Below are 17,746 nucleotides of genomic sequence, written 5' to 3'. Positions count from 1 at the left end.
TTCTTGACTACTTAGCTGAGTGACCTTGCAGACTTTTCCTTCAGTGCTGCCCAACATCCCGTTCCCACCCGCCCAATGGGATGCGGGCGTCACTGGCAAGGCCAGTATTTATTGCCCATCTCTAATTGCCCTTGGTGGTGAGCCGCCTTCTTGACAACTAAGTGTCTCACAAGGCCATTTCAGCGGGCAGTTAAGAGTCAACCACATTGCTGTGGGTCTGGAGTCACATATAGGCCCAGACCGGGCAAGGACGGCAGGTTTCCTTCCCTAAAGGACATTAGTGAACCAAATGGGTTTTTACAACAATCCGGTAGTTTCACGGTCACCATTACCAATACTAGCTTTTTATTCCAGATTCATTTAATTGACTGAATTTAAATTCCCCAGCTGCTGTGCTGTGTGGTGCCTCCAGATCATTGGTCGAGGCCTCTGGATTACTAGTTCAGTAATATAGCCACCGTTCCCATCGGGTTCAGCAGGATACTGACCAGGCCCCATCAGTGTTTCCCCCTCATTTTTTTTTGGGCTGCTTGGCCCCATTAAGGGACTGCATGGCCCATTCAGTTTTGCATGCACGAAATTTAACATTGTAAAAGCCGGTCCTGGGCTGCGACCGGCAGAGAGCTGCGTGGCCGCGCAGCTTAGAGGGAACGTTGTGCCCCGTGCAGATGAGGCCCAGGAGTTAAAATCTCCCAGATCTCATGCTGTGGAGATGCAGACTGTTGGCTGTCTGCCTCAGCTCCTTCCCACATGACTCCCGAGTTAAAATTGGGGCTAATGTGTTCATATACCATTCCTCGGACCACTGTTAAATTTTAACACAGGCATTGTCAGACGGTGTGTTTTATTTTAAATGGGTTAATGTCATTGCTACAATAGCAGACAAAGGAATGACGTTGCAAACAGGTTCCGCTTCCTTCTACTAAAACTGCCAACAGCAATCTCTCTGCAAAATATTTGCAATTCTTTTTATTCTGTTTTCTTCCACTCTCTTGCTCTGAAGATGGTAGCTTATGCTGGGGTACGATTATACAGGTGTAGGCACCCTCTGGTACCTTGCCAAAGAGCCAGCCTTCCTGTGTGAACCTACATAGTGACTGTTGACAAGGTATTCAACCATGGAGTCACAACAGCTGAATCCAACCCTGTCCTCATCTGATGTCTTCTCACAAACACAATGCAGCAGCGGTCACTCGATCCCAATCAGGAGTAGGGACCCTGGCTGATTTTTTTCTGCCCCCAATCCCAGGGGCACTGACAACCAAAGATCCCTTGATGTACTAAAAAGCAAAAAAATCTGCTTTTGGAATCGGGATTGTCCCCGTGTTAGTATAACACTTAAGTGGTGCAATTACGCGCTCAGCCTTCAGAGAGCTTATCGTTACTGGTTCTTGAACAGATTTAAAAGTGCAACAGATATAAAATATATTCATGAATATTGTAGAGTATCCCAGTCAACTACAATATATTTATTATGCAGAATTATACTGTTAAACCCAGAGTTCAGATGAATGAAGTTCCACATACAAGGACTGGAATCCATGCGATGCACTGAACTGGCTGGAAGAGATACTAATAGATTTGAATGGATTGTCTTTGAGGAGAACTTGAGTAGAATGGGCCTATATTCTCTGGAGTTTAGAAGAATGAGAGGTGATTTTATTGAAACGTATAAAAATTTTAGAGGGCTTGACAGGGTAGATACTGAGATGCTGTTTCCCCTGGCTGGAGTCTAGAACTAGGGGTCACAGTCTCAGAATAAGGGATCGGCCATTTAGGACTGAGATGAGGAGAAATTTCTTCACTCAGAGGGTGGTGAATCTTTGGAATTCTCTACCCCAGAGGGCTGTGGAGGCTCAGTCGTTGAGTATATTCAAGACAGAGAGCGATGGATTTTTGGACACTAAGGGAATCAAAGGATAAGAGGATAGGGTGGGAAAGTGAAGTTGAGGTAGAAGATCAGCCATGATCTTATTGAATGGCGGAGTAGGCTCGAGGGGCTGTGTGGCCGACTCCTGCTCCTATTTTTTATGTTGAGGCACATCCCTTTGAGTACTGGTTTGCCCTAGCATTTCTCAATTTCACAGACAACATACACATGTACCTGTATCACGTCTCGGTTTAGGGAGGGAATTCTAGAGCTTAGGGCCTAGGCAGCTGAAAACACGGCCGCCAATGGTAGAGCAATTAAAATCGGGGATGTGCAAGAAGCCAGAATTGGAGGAGCGCAGAGATCTTGGAGGGTTGTAGGGCTGGAGGAGATTACAGAGATAGGGTGTGGCAAGGCCATGGAGGGATTTGAAAACAAGGATGAGAATTTTAAAGACGGAGCGTTGCTGGACTGAGAGCCAATGTAGGTCAGCGAGCACAAGGGTGATGAGTGAACGGGACTTGGTGCGGGTCAGGAAATTGGCAGGAGAGTTTTGGATGAGCTCAAGATTATGTAGGGTGAAAGATGGGAGGACGGCCAGGAGAGCATTGGAATAGTCCCAGTTGTTTCACTGGTATGGAGGGATGAATCTGAGAGCGAGCAGGCTGAGGCAACCAAATGAATAGACTCAGTTCTGGAGAAGAAAACCATCCATCAGCTTTTCACACTTGGGATCAGAGGTAGTACTGCTGTGAGAAAGAGAGGGAGGTCAAAAGAAGGCGACTTGTGGTGGAGGAGAAGCGTTTAGGGTTGTCCCCAGGGCAAACCAATCTTATAGAAGGGGCCTCAAACAGGTGTTAGACTAGGTTAATAGGAGATTTAATAGAGGTATTCAAAATTATGATGGGGTTTGTTAGAGTAAATAAGGAGAAACTGTTTCCACTAGCTGAAGGGTTGATAACCAGAGGACACAGATTTAAGGTGATTGGCAAAAAAGCCAGGGCGGGGGGGGGAGATGAGGAGAAATTATTTTACGCAGCGAGTTGTTGTGATCTGGAATGTGCTGCCTGAAAGGGCAGTGGAAGCAGATTCAATAGTAACTTTCATGATGGGCCGAGTGGCCTCCCCCTGTGCTGTATGATTCAATGAAACAACAACTTGCAATTGTAGAATGCCGTTCATGTAGAAAAACACGCCAAGGCGCTTCACAGAAGTGTAAGGGATTAAAATGGACATCGAGCCAAAGGCAATATTAGGAAAGTGACCAAAAGCTTAGACAAAGAGGTGGGTTTTAAGAAGGGTCTTAAAAGAGAAAAGGGAGGTGGCGAGTGTGGCAAACCACTTTTGTCGTTCACTATCGTTACACTATAGTTATCACTGTTATATCGTTACTCTATGGTTATCACTGTTCACACTGTTGTATCACTATACGAGGTCGCCTCTTGTCACGCTGTTATACCTGGGCTGACCACTGCTGACTCCGCCCATGGCTCCACCTACCTGCCCAGGTATAAAGGTGGTCGACTGGCTGGTATTCCTCCTTCTTGGATCCGATCACCCACGAGGGTGGGCTCTGTTATTTAGCCAATAAAAACCTATAGTTGCTTTCTTAACTCGTCGCTTTTCATTGGATGAATTGATAGGTATATCAATTTTATTGGCTAAATTTTAAAATGTCGACACTTGAGCAGTCAAACGACCAGTCAAACGACCAGCCAAGCGACCAGCCAGACGCCCAGCTACAACAGCCACAGCAGCCAGCCTGGCTGCGAGCCCTCCGACCACCGTACCTGGATCTAAACCCACAGGCAGCAAACTCAGCCCTCGACTTCGAACACTGGCTGAGCTGTTTCGAATCCTACCTGGGAGAATCCGGCGTGCCTCAGAAATCCATGCTAAGAGTTCTGACCGCCCAAGTGAGCCCTAAAGTATTCGCACTCATCCGGGACCTTAAAACATACGAAGCCGCCATCAACCTGCTGAAACAACAGTACCGGAGCCCGGTAAACTCCATGTATGCCAGACACCTCCTAAGATCCCGCCCGCAACAGCCAGGAGAGTCGGTAGATGAATTTTTACGGGCGCTACGAGCACTCGGCAGGGACTGTGACTTTAAAGCGGTATCAGCGGCAGAAAATACTGAAGATAATGCCCGCGATGCCTTCGTGAAAGGCCTGCGGTCCGACTACGCACGGCAAAGACTTCTTGAAGCAAAGGACCTTGACCTGAACACAGCTGCAGCCCTCGCTCGCTCCCTAGAAGTGGCCCATTGGGACCTCGAGGCGTACTCCAGGTACAGTAATTTGCGACCCTGGGACTCGGGACCGACCCCGACCGCGATACCCCTCGCAGCGCTGCCCCTGGGACCTACCTCTGCGTCGGCGTCCCGGACCCGATCGGGACCGCCACCCCCGGTACCGGCTGCGACTACGGACCCCCGCGATCGGGCCGCCGGCTGCTTCTTCTGCGGCCAGGCGAAACATCCTAGGGCGCGCTGCCCAGCAAGAAACGCGACGTGCTCAAGCTGCCTGAAGAAAGGCCACTTTGCTAAGGCCTGCAGAGACCAACAGAGATCAACAGAGGCCAGCAGTGCCTCATGCGAGTTGTGGGGGCGGCCATCTTCCATCAAGGCCACAGATGCCAGCATCCCCACGTGTGAGTCATGGGGGCGGCCATCTTTGATCCAGGCAACCGACACCAGCAGTGCCTCCTGTGAGTTGTGGGGGCAGCCATCTTCTCCGCCATTTTGTCCAACCTCGTGGGCGCCGCCATTTTACCCTCCACGCTCGACCGCCACCTCGCCTCCGGACTCGACCACCGCCTCACCCGCAGACTACGGCAGCTCGCTGAGCCACACACTAGCCTCCGTCACACTGGACCAAGCCCGCCCGCACCACCTGTCCAAGTCCATGATGGACATCAAAGTAAACGGCCGCGCCACGACCTGCCTGTTCGACAGCGGAAGCACGGAGAGTTTCATCCACCCAGACACGGTGAGCCACTACTCCCTCACTGTCCGGCCAACGCGCAACCGGATCTCGATGGCATCGAGGTCCCACGCCACAGACATCAGCGGCTACTGTGTCGTGACCCTGTCGGTTAAGGGCACGGAGTATAAAAATTTTAAACTCCTCGTCCTCCCCCAGCTCTGCGCTGCCGTCCTACTAGGGCTGGACTTCCAATCCCACCTCCAAAGTGTCACTCTAGCATACGGCGGACCCCTCCCCCCACTCACAGTCGACAACCAGCAGCCTTTAAACCGCCCACCGCGTAACACCTGCGGCCTATCCACCCTCAAGGTCCCGCCACCTTCCCTGTTCGCTAACCTCACCCCCGACTGCAAACCCGTCGCTACCAAGAGCAGGCGGTACAGCGCCGGGGACAGAGCCTTCATTAGCTCTGAGGTGCAGCGTCTCCTGAAGGAGGGCATCATCGAGGGGAGCAGCAGCCCCTGGCATGCCCAGGTCGTGGTCGTTAAGACTGGCAATAAAAACCGCCTGGTCATCGACTACAGCCAGACCATAAACCGGTACACCCAGCTGGACGCATACCCCCTTCCCCGCATATCTGATATGGTCAATCAGATTGCACAATACCGAGTATTCTCTACCATCGACCTTAAGTCGGCCTACCACCAACTCCCTATCCGCCCTGAGGACCGCCAGTATACCGCCTTCGAGGCGAATGGCCGCCTCTACCACTTCCTTAGGGTTCCCTTCGGCGTCACCAACGGGGTTTCGGTCTTCCAAAGGGAGATGGACCGGATGGTTGACCAGAACGGGCTGCACGCCACGTTCCCCTATCTAGATAACGTCACCATCTGCGGCCGCGACCGGCAGGACCATGATGTTAATCTGGATAGATTCCTCTGTACGGCCCAACGGCTGAACCTCACCTACAATAAGGAGAAATGTGTGTTTAACACCTCACGCCTTGCCATCCTCAGCTGCGTAGTAGAGGACGGACTCATCGGCCCCGACCCCGAAAGAATGCGCCCCCTCATGGAGTTACCCCTCCCCCACTGCCCAAAGGCGCTGAAGAGAACCCTGGGACTCTTCGCCTACTATGCCCAATGGGTGCCCAATTATGCGGACAAAGCCAGACCCCTCATGAAGTCCACATCCTTCCCCCTTACGGAGGAAGCGTGCGCTGCCTTCTCCCTCATTAAGGGAGACATTGCTAAGGCCACAATGCACGCGGTGGATGAGTCCATCCCCTTCCAAGTGGAGAGCGATGCATCCGACTTCGCCCTAGCCACTACCCTTAACCAGGAGGGGAGACCGGTGGCCTTCTTCTCAAGGACCCTACAGGGCCCTGAGATCCGACACTCGTCGGTCGAGAAGGAGGCCCAGGCGATTGTGGAGGCTGTACGACGCTGGAGGCACTACCTGGCAGGCAAACGATTTACCCTCCTCACCGACCAGCGTTCGGTCGCTTTTATGTTTAATAACAAGCTGAGGGGTAAAATCAAGAACGACAAGATCTTGAGGTGGAGAATCGAACTCTCCACCTATGATTATGATATCTTGTACCGGCCAGGTAAGCTGAACGAACCCCCTGATGCTCTATCACGAATTACATGCGCCAACACGCAAATTGATAGACTCCAGACCCTCCACAACGACCTCTGCCACCCCGGAGTCACCAGACTTTACCACTTCATTAAGGCCCGCAACCTGCCCTACTCCATCGAGGAGGTCAGGACCATGACCAGGAACTGCCAGACCTGTGCCGAGTGCAAACCGCATTTCTTTAGGCCGGACAGAGCAAGCCTGATCAAGGCCACCTGCCCCTTCGAGCGCTTGAGCATCGATTTTAAGGGGCCCCTCCCGTCCTCTGACCGTAATGTGTACTTCCTCAACATTGTTGATGAGTACTCCCGTTTCCCCTTCGCCTTCCCCTGCCCAGACATGACCAGTACCACGGTCATTAAATGCCTGAACGACCTCTTCGCCTTGTTCGGGTTCCCAAACTATATACATAGTGACCAGGGCTCCTCCTTCATGAGTGAGGAACTCCGCCAGTTCCTACTAGCAAGAGGTATTGCTGCAAGCAGGACCACCAGCTACAACCCTCGAGGGAACGGCCAGGTGGAAAGAGAGAACGCGACTGTATGGAAGGCCGTCCTCTTAGCCTTAAAGTCTAAGGGCCTCCCAACCTCCCGCTGGCAGGAAGTCCTCCCGGCAGCGCTGCATTCCATCCGGTCACTACTTTGCACTGCCATTAACACCACCCCCCATGAACGAATGTTTGTTTTCCCCAGGAAGTCGACCACGGGAACCACACTACCAACCTGGCTGACCTCTCCGGGGCCCGTCCTGCTGCGAAAGCACGTGAGGGCCCATAAAACGGACCCCCTGGTCGAGAGGGTGAACCTCCTGCACGCCAACCCTCAGTACGCCTATGTGGCATACCCAGACGGGCGGGAGGACACAGTCTCCTTGCGAGACCTCGCACCCTCGGGCATTCCGGAGACACTACCTTCACCTCCCCCCACCCCCCCCCCCCCGATTCCAGCTCAGGTAGACGGCATGCCGGAACCCCACGAGCCCTCGCCAACCACGCAGACACCAGCATCACCACCGGAGAATGCAACACCGCCGCTGCGACGATCGGAAAGGCTTACGAGGCCCCCGGACAGACTGACATACCAGAACTGGTAGTACACATCACCCCGCCGGACTCAAATCTAAACAAGGGGTGAATGTGGTAAACCACTTTTGTCGTTCACTATCGTTACACTATAGTTATCACTGTTATATTGTTACTCTATGGTTATCACTGTTCACACTGTTGTATCACTATACGAGGTCGCCTCTTGTCACGCTGTTATACCTGGGCTGACCACTGCTGACTCCGCCCATGGCTCCACCTACCTGCCCAGGTATAAAGGTGGTCGACTGGCTGGTATTCCTCCTTGTTGGATCCGATCACCCACGAGGGTGGGCTCTGTTACTTAGCCAATAAAAACCTATAGTTACTTTCTTAACTCGTCGCTTTTCATTGGATGAATTGATAGGTATATCAGCGAGGCAGAGGGGTTTACGGAGGGAATTCCAGAACATAGGGCCTAGGAGGCGGAAACCAGCGCTGCCAATGGTGGCTTCTGTTGCCTGGGCCCTAATCTCTGGAATTCCCTCCCTAAACCTCTCCGTTTCTCTACCTCTCTTTCCTCCTTTCAGACGCTCCTTAAAACCAACCTCTTTGACCAAGCTTTTGGTCATCTGCCCTAATTTCTCCTTATGTGGCTCGGTGTCAAATTGTTTGTCTTATAATACTCCTGTGAAGCGTGTTGGGACATTTTACTACATTAAAGGTGCTATATAAATACAAGTTGTTGTTGTTGCAAAGGAAGAGGTGATGCATAAGAGACCAGAGTGAGAGGAATGGAAAGTTTGGGCAGGGTTGTAAGGCTGGAGGGGTGAGGCCATGAAGAGATTTAAATACAAGAATGAAAATTTTAAATTGGAAGCATTGGGACAGGAATCCAATGTAGGTCAGCGAGGACAAAGGTGATAGGTGAGCGGGACATGGTGAGTTCAAGTTTACAGAGGGTGGAGGATGTGAATTGGTCAGGAGAACATTGGAATAGTCGAATCTAGAGGTAGAGGCAGAAGCGACCGATGTTCGAGGTGAATGTAGGCTTTGTGATGGAGAGGATGTGGGCTCACAAGCTCAACTTGGGGTTAAATAAGATGTTAAGATTGCTAACAGGCTGGTTCAGCCTGAGTCAGTGGTCGGGGAGAGGGATGGAGAACAGTGGTGAGGGAATGGATTTTGTGGTGGGGGGCAAAAGGCAATGGCTCCAGTCTTCATATGTTTAACTGAATGAAATTGTGGCACATCGAAGGCTGGATGTCAGACAAACAGTTTGACAATCACAGAGACAATAAAGGAGTTGAGAGAGTTGGTAGACAAGTAGAGCTGGTGTCACCTGCCTATATGTGGTAGCTGATCCCATGTCTGTGGATAATGTTGCCAAGGGGTAGGTTGTAGATGAGGAAAAGGATGGTGCCAACAAGCGTGGGCCTTTTTGGGGACTTCCAAGGTGACAGTGTGCGGTGGGAAGAGAAGCCATTTCTGGAGATGCTCTGACTAACATCAGATAGGTAAAAATGGAACCGTGTGAGGGCAGTCCCATTGAGCTGGACAACAAAAGAGAGGAATTGGAATAGGATGATGTTGTCGACCGTGTCAAAGGCTGCAAAGAGGTCAAGGACAATGAAAGAGTAAATAATGCAGCACGATCACAGTCACAGAGAATGTTGTTCTTGGCCTTGGTTGTGGGCATTTTGGAAAGGTTGGAAACTGGATTGAAAGAATTCAGAAAGGGTGCAGGAAAGATGGGCATGGACCAGGGAGGCGACAGCACGTTCAAGGACTTTGGAAGGAAAAGGAAAGGTAAGATATGAGGTGATAGTTTGCAAGGATGAAGAATGGGTTATTTGAGGAGGTGGTTGAGGGGGGGGGGTTAGCTTTGAAAGGAAGGGAATAATTCCAGTGGAGAGGGAGCCACTTAAAATGTCAGCAAGTATGGGGGCCAGGAAGGGAAGTTGGGTGGTCAGGAGTTTGGTGGGATTGGGGTTGAGGAAGCAGGAGTTTGATCTCATGGATGAGGGGAGTTTGAAGACAGCATGGGGAGGGGGGAACATGGCAAAAACGCTAAAGAGACTGCTACAGGGCTAGGGTGGGGGAGTCTTGGCTTGGCAGGCAACAGGAAGGGAAGGACTCTATCTTGGTGACAAAGAAATCCAGGAGCTCCTCGCACATTAGAGGTGAGGGTTAAGGGAGCAGAGGAGAGAGGTTAAAGGAGATGGTTGCTAGTGGAGAAACAGAGCCTGAGGTTATCTCGGGAGATAAAAAGAAAAACTGCAAAAGCTGGAAATTTGAAATAAAAACAGAAATTTTACAAAATACATAAATTAATCAGTATCTTATCAGTTTCAGGTGAGACACGTCATCGGAATTGAAATTCTAAAGCCCTTTGCCCCTGAAACATTAATTTATCTTTTTTTCTTCAAATGCGAACTGAAGAGCTGTGTATTTCCAACTTATTCTGTTTGAAACTGAAACAATTTTTATCTTGAACACAGCATAAGTGATGCCATTTACTCTTATTTGAGCATTTGGTGTTATTTTCTTGTGGCTTCTCTCAGTGCACTGTGAAATCGTGTACTGTACAACAGTGGCTCCAGGGTTTCTATGTACAGAGGACACTGGGTCATATTTACCCAGCAGCATCAGAGGATGCTGGAATTTTCAAATTGTAGGGGAATTCAGGTCAACCAGAAGTACCACGCATTTTTATTTTAGGTACTGGCTTTGATTCAGAGATAGGAGTAATAAAATGTGATTCAGATATGTTTTTAAAGAAAGAATGTGCATTTATATGGAGCCTTTCATGTCCGCAGGACATCCCAAAGCGCTTCACAGTCGATTGTGAAGTGTAGTCGCGTTATGTAGGCAACTGCAGCAGCTATTTTATGCACAGCAGCATCCCACAAACAGCAGGCATAATGACCAGTCTGTTTGGTGGAGTTGGGGTTGAGGTTCAAATGTTGGCCGGGACACCGGGGAGAACTCTCCTGCTCTTTTTCAAATAGTGTTGTGGGATCTTTAATGTCCACTAGAATAGGCATTTGGGGCCTCGGTTGAACCTCTCACGCAAAAGGCAGCACCTCCCAAGTTACTGCACTCGTCTTTCATTAGGTGCCTGGTTTAGGTTTGGGTGGGGTGGGGGCGGGGGTGCAGTTGAAACAACAACCAGCTAACTCAGGCAGGAGTGCTACCAGTGAGCCAAGCTGACTCTTCACTAAGTTTGTATTACCCCAGATGGGACACAATCCCTGGCTGAGAAGGCCAATGCTTAATCCATTTTACATTAATGGTCTTAAAGTAAAACAGTATTTTCAAGCACAACCATTCATTCTGACTACATTTTATTGTATCTGCATATTCTGCTCATCACACAGGTTATTTTTTTATTTTGAAACACTTCCTGCTTTTGTAAAACCGCACAGAATTTTTTTTGCAAGATTAAAATTTCCAGAATGACTTGCTATATTTTTCTCCCCCGCTCTAAAGACGCTGAGGTAGAGTTCTGCAAAAGCAGGCAGCCCTCCAAGCGTTGACAGTCCAATCCTGTCCTTACCTAATGTCCACAAGTACACACGTTTCAGCAGGTGCCAGCCCAGGGTGGGAATCCTGATCGATTTTCCCCTCTCATCCAGGGGTACATGGAGGCCAATTCGAGCTCCTTGGCTGAGATCAATTACCTCAGCACAGAAGAGATTTGACTGAATACACCCTTTATTGAATTTCTTTCTACTGCAGCACTGAATCATGATAATGCAAAACTGATTTGTGAGGCTGGATTGTCACAGTGCCATTGCTTTAAAGCAAGAACTATTGCTATTCCAATATAGACTCTAGCAGCAACAAAACACAATTACTGTCTTAATGCAATGACTTTCAGACTTTCTGTGTGGGGGTTCCGCTGCAAATATCGACAGACTATTTATTGGAGACCAAACTGCCCTAACTCTTGAAAGGCAGCATCAGCAACCCAAAGGCAATGCAGAAAATGTTTTTATAACACTTCAGTGCAGTACTGAGGGAGTGCTGCACTGTCGGAGGTGCTGTCATTCGGATGCGACGTGAAACCGAGGCCCCAGCTGCCCTCTCGGGTGGACGTAAAGATCCCATGGCACTATTTCGAAGAAGAGCAGGGGAGTACTCTCCAGTGTCCGGGCCAATATTGGTTTAATGTCTCATCCAAAAGATGGCACCTACGACAGTGCAACACTCCCCCAGTTCTGCACAGGAGTGTCAGCCTAGATTTTGTGCTTGTCCCTGGATTGACTTACCACTGGTTTTCCCCTTCCCTGTTCCTCCCTGATGGAAGCATCTCATCTCTAATCATGATTTCCTTTTAGGCCTCGATACACCCTGCACCATTCATTGCCTGCTTGAGAGACGAGGCAGAACAAATATACCATTGAGCTAGCTACTAAGCGTCAGCTTAGCTTAGTTGGTAGCATGCTTGTCTCCAAGCCAAAAGGTTGTAGGTTCAAATTACACACTAGACCTTGCGCACATAAAATACCTGACAATGTAGTATTAATCTCTCTGCTCATACACATTAGAATACTGTGTTCAGTTATGGGCATCACACCTCAGAAAGGATATATTAGTCTTGGATGGAATGCCGTGCAGATTCACCAGAATTATACCGGGGCTAAAAGGGTTACATTTTGAGGACCAGGCTTGTATTCCCTTGGATATAGAAGATTAAGGGGTGATCTAAATCAGATGTTTAAGATGATTAAAGGAATTGATAAGGTAGATAGAGAGAAACTCATAGAATCATAGAATGGTTACAGCACAGAAGGCGGCCATTCGGCCCTTCGAGCTTTTGCCGGCTCTCTGCAAGAGCTCTTCAGTTAGTCCCACTCCCCCGCCCTTTCCCCGGAGCCCTGCAAATTATTTCCCCTCAGGTACTTATCCAATTCCCTTTTGAAAGCCACGATTGAGTCTGCCTCCACCACCCTTTCAGGCAGTGCATTCCAGATCCTAACCACTCGCTGCGTAAAAAAGTTTTTCCTCATGTCGCCTTTGGTTCTTTTGCCAATCACCTTAAATCTGTGTCCTCTGGTTCTCGACCCTTGGGAACAGTTTCTCTCTATCTAGACCCTTCATGATTTTGAATATCTCTATTAAATCTCTTTTCAATCTTCTCTGCTCTAAGGAGAACAACCCCAGCTTCTCCAGTCTATCCACATAACTGAAGTCCCTCATCCCTGGAATCATTCTCGTCAATCTTTTCTGCACCCTCTCTCAAGGGCCTTCACATCCTTCCTAAAGTGCGGTGCCCAGAATTGGACACAGTACTCCAGTTGAGGCCAAACCAGTGTTTTATACAGGTTCATCATAACTACCTTGCTTTTGTACTCTATGCCACTATTTATGAAGCTCAGTATCCCATATGCTTTTTTAAACCGCTTTCTCAACCTGCCCTGCCACCTTCAACAATTTGTGCACATATACCCCCAGGTCTCTCTGTTCATGCACCCCCCTTTTAGGATTGTACCCTTTAGTTTATATTGCCTCTCCTCATTCTTCCTACCAAAATGTATCACTTCGCACTTTTCTGTGTTAAATTTCATCTGCCACGTGTCCGCCCATTTCACCGGCCTGTCTTTGTCTTCTTGAAGCCTATCACTATCCTTCTCACTGTTCACTATACCTCTAAGTTTTGTGTCATTACTATTTCCTCAGGTGGAGGGAATCCAGAACAGGGGTGGGCATAACCTTAAAATTAGAGCTAGGCCGTTCAGGAGTGATGTCATGAAGCACTTCGTCAAACAAAGAGTGATGGAAATCTGGAACTCTCTCCCCAAAAAGCTGCTGAGGCTGGGGGTCCATTGAAAATTTCAAAACTGAGATTGTTAGATTTTTTTTAGGTAATAGCATTAAGGGTTACGGAACCAAGGCGGGTAGATGGAGTTAAGATACAGATCAGCCACAATCTAATTGAATGGCGGAACAGACTCGAGGGGCTGAATGGCCTCCTCCTATGTACACCGTACCCTAACAAAGCGTCCCTCCAAGCCCTCTGCCGGTGTTGGTGCTGATGCAGCCTTGCCAGGAGCGTTATGATTCCGCCCCCACCCTCCCCCTCTAAATGAATGCTGCGGTACAATTCCAGACATTGGCTGGCCATACCTGGTTCCCTGACCCAAGTGGTCATTCTTCACGATAATCCGGACATTGACCGTTGGGAGCCCATGCAGTCATCGCAGCCGAGCCTGATCCTGTCCTCACTTACATTGACAAGCAGGAGTAACAGTCAGGATGTGAAAATCTGGCTGTGTTGTTTCTGTTCTGTTCCTCACTCTTTAACTTGATATCAAATTGTGTTGGGAGCTGCATATTAACACATTACTGTTGTAAAATGTTTAATTTCAAATGCAGATGAGCAGTAACCCGGACAAATCTTCTTTACAGGTCAGGAATACCAGCCAGACCACAGAAAAGACTTGTGTACTCCACAGGTCTGCAACAAAATCACATTTCGGGATCATGTTTACTCCTTCGATGACGACAAGGTTTGTTTTCTGTTATATTTTTATTACAAAGTGCAAGGGAATTCCTGTTTGCAGTTTTTGATGTGTTTAATCATCTGTACTCTGAATCATTGAGCACCATTAATTCTGAGTATAACAACAATTTGCATTTATATAGCACCTTTAATGTAGTAAAATGCCCCAAGGTGCTTCACAGGAGCGTTATCAGGCAAAATTTGATACCCAACCACATATGGAAATATTAGGACAGGTGACCAAAAGCTTGGTCAAAGTGGTAGGGTTTAAAGAGCATCTTAAAGGAGGAGAGAGAGGCGGAGAGGTGTAGGGAGGGAGTTCCAGAGCTTAGGGCCTAGACAGCTGAAGGCACGTCCGCCAATGGTGGGGGCGAAGGAAATCGGAGATGCACAAGAGGCCAGAGTTGGAGAAACACAGAGTTCTCGGTGAGTTGTAAGGCTGGAGGAGGTTAGAGGCTGATGTGTAGAGTAAGGCTCACAAGTGGTGAGTCCCGCAGACAATCAGCTCTTCCAATTTTCTCTACTCCTCCCCGAAAGTGCCGATTCATATTGGAGTATGTTTACAAAGGAGCCAACAGCAATGTGGTACCTCGTCCCGGGGGGCCATTATTCACGTGTGAGCCCTGACACAGAATGTTTGGCTGTAGGGGCATCACAGTCGACCCAGACACTGGGCTCACCTAATGTTCCCAACCTCTAGGAGGGGCCAATTGATAGTAATTAGGAGCAAAAACCCTAAGGCACTGAGGCACCTAGTGGTGCTCAAATTGCTGCCCAAATGAGATAAGCTAACTCCGCACAGGCCAGGGATTGAGCACAAAAGTACTGTGTTAATATTTCACAGTAAAATGTGCTCTCAAACTCTGCTACTGTACATTATGCTTTGGACCATCATGTGAAAGTGAAATGCATTATTCGTCAGCATTGCCAAGTCTTAAATCTGTGTACATTTACTTATAGTCAGTGAAGGATGGATTTGAAGTTCTGGCTCATTTAGCATGTTTGTTTGGTTTTTTTTTGCTGTCTGTCACATTTTCAAGCCAAACTGTCTTAACAAGTACGATGCTTGCCACACCTTGCAACCTTTGTCTAGACATCATACTTTTGTTTAATGTTCTCCAGTTGCTTTCTCCCCATCTTACCTGGCTCCTTGGTCAGTAATGGTGACGTACGCTCTGGTACCTCACCCAACTGCTCTGTATGGCTGAGCTACTTACTGCGTAAACTCGGAGCCACTGTGGGGCAGGGGGAGGCCAACAGTGCACTTTATCTGCTCATTATCACATTGCTCTTTGTGGGAGCTTGCTGTGCGCAAATTGGCTGCCGCGTTTCCTACATTACAACAGTGACTACACTTCAAAAAGTACTTCATTGGCTGTAAAGCACTTTGGGACGTCTAGTGGTCGTGAAAGGCGCTATAGAAATGCAAGTCTTTCTTTCTTTAATAAATCATATTGTTGTAACTTGATCCAAATCCAAAACTATGTAACGCCTCATTTTTGCTTTAGCATTCAGACGTATGTGAATACGCATTGGGAATGAAACAAAAGAGGAAAAGAAGAAGGCGTAAGGATTTCACAGAGAAGGAAGTTTGCTACCTGCTAGACGGAGTGAAGAAAATGGGATATCACTGGAATTCTATTCTTTGGTCATACCCGTTCCAGAAAGGACGGACCAATGTAGATCTAGCACACAAGTACCGGAACTTGCAGGTGAGGAAGAAGCTGGATTTTGGACTGCATGTCGAAGCTGAGAATTCTCTTGAATGCTCAGTGGGGCATGTTCCACACAGGGTCCTCCTAGGTATTTGGACCAGCAGGTCACAGGTTCGAATCATGGTTTGTGTTATCTCTACCAGGGTGTTACAATTTCCCCTTATACTCAGGCCTCCCATTCCTGATTGGTATCCAGTCATTTCCGTTAGGAAGTGTGTACGTATAAACATCGAGTAAGTACAGGATTGGGCTCGTCTGTAATGAAGTAGTCTGTTGACGCTCAGACCCTGATTTTGCTCCACCAATTTCCTCCACTCGTCTGAGGTTTGATTCACGGACACCTGCTCACCAAATAGCCATTATTATTCCTGTGTGTGCCCAAATAGAGAATATCAGTAGACTATTTAATTTTTTTTTAAATTCACTCATGGGATGTAGTCATCGCTGGGAAGACCTTTAATTACGCATCCCTAGTTACAACTGAGTGGCTTGTTAGGTCACTTCAGAGGCAGTAATGAGTCAACCACATTGGTGTGGGAGTGGAGTCACATATAGGCCAGAAGGACAGCAGGTTTCCTTTGTTAAAAGGCATCAGTGAACCAGTTGGGTTTTTACGACAATCTGGCAGCTTCATGGTCTCTTTTACTGGTACCAGCTTTTTAAAAAAAAACAGAATTCAAATTCTCAAACTGCCCAGAAGGGGATTTGGACTCACGTTCTTCTGGATTATTTGTCCCATTACATAACCTTTATGCTATTGTATCCCAATAATGTACTGGGGAGTTTCAGAATCAGGCCCAACCCTATCTCCACCCAATGTTGATGGACTTTTCAGCAGGTTATATGGAGGGTGGTGGCGGTGACTGCGAATTTGGACCGATTTTCCCCTCCATAGTGCAGGAGCACTGAGGCCTCTTGTAAGGTTCCTACCGCCAGCCTGCAAATCAAACATTAGATCTTCGGCTCTGTGCGGCTCAGCTACATACTGACCTGACCTAACCAACTACACTGCCAATGTACTCTCAACCCTCATGTCCATTGATGTTATCATAAAGCAGAATTTAAATCAATGGAAAAATCAGACAATTGATCCACTCTGCCTAATTACCACCGTGAGGTGATGAACATTTATCCCACTGTCTTTCTGGATTGATTTGCCAAAGGAATGAACGCAAGTTCCAGCTAGTACCCTGTACCACACTAGCTCACTATTCCTCCTTAAATGGATACTTCTGCCATGCCTCTGCTACCCCAGTTGCACAGTGGGCCTAATTCTAATGTGCATTGAGCATAAATTATCTTTAAAGAATGAGCAAGAGTGTAGCATAGATCAAGACCGAACTATATGGTAGATATTGTAAGGTAGTTACTGAGAGAAAGGAAGGTGGAGGAGGGAGTGGAAAAGAATGAGAGTTTTTGATCCTGATCATTATTCATTGAACCTCTGCTGGAAAGAGAACCTTTGTAGATGTTGGGCGGGAACCAGGTCAGTCCAGCCTGTGATTGACCATCTATCGTAGCTTGGCCCACACTCGCTGTCTAGGACCACACATGAAGAAAAGCCACTTCTGAAAGTCATTGGAGGTTACCAGCATCTAGAACTATGCCCCAGCCCGTCAGCACCTTTGGGAGAGGAGAGGATGGGAGAAGAATTGAGGAAAATAAACTTTCTTGCAAGTAGGACTATGCAGCAGCATTATCCCAATGTACCTGTCCACTGCCTCTTAAGAGGTGTTTATTAAGAATGAAGACGGGGAGGGGCAGAGAGAAAACTGAAACTAAAAGGCAGGTGCATTCTATTATAACACTAGTGTAACTGGGTTCTATTTTTCAGAAAAGAAACTCCACAGAATAAAGACCTAGAAGGCCAAGACTGCTTGATGGAATTGTGGTGACCTCAAACACAGCAATTCAGATGAATGTTCTCAGTTGGTGCATGACTGTATACAGTATAACTGCAAGGAACCAAGCTCTATGGTGAGATTTAGCTGCTGGACATAGTGTAAAAGGCTAAAGAAACCTCATGACCATATTGCATTAAATACGTATGTTCTAAACCGA

The 17,746-nt window shown here is 48.1% G+C and overlaps 1 protein-coding gene across 1 annotated transcript; it reads left to right on the top strand.

Annotated features, from left to right (window-relative positions):
- The first annotated feature begins 698 nt into the window (after window positions 1-698).
- On the top strand, window positions 699-17,746 carry LOC147116736 (telomere repeats-binding bouquet formation protein 1-like). The gene is made up of 4 exons (XM_085991863.1): window positions 699-1,653; window positions 13,877-13,977; window positions 15,479-15,682; window positions 17,520-17,746. Exons 1-4 carry the CDS (start codon window positions 1,512-1,514, stop codon window positions 17,538-17,540), a joined length of 468 nt encoding a protein of 155 aa, XP_085847989.1. The 5' UTR covers window positions 699-1,511; the 3' UTR covers window positions 17,541-17,746.

Source organism: Somniosus microcephalus, chromosome 6 (genome assembly GCF_052327205.1).
Source record: "Somniosus microcephalus isolate GS21.2 chromosome 6, FLI_Smic_1.0, whole genome shotgun sequence".
Taxonomy (NCBI): Eukaryota; Metazoa; Chordata; class Chondrichthyes; order Squaliformes; family Somniosidae; genus Somniosus; species Somniosus microcephalus.
The sequence above is the reverse complement of the archived record's forward strand: the minus strand, read 5'-3'. Positions and strand labels throughout refer to the sequence as shown.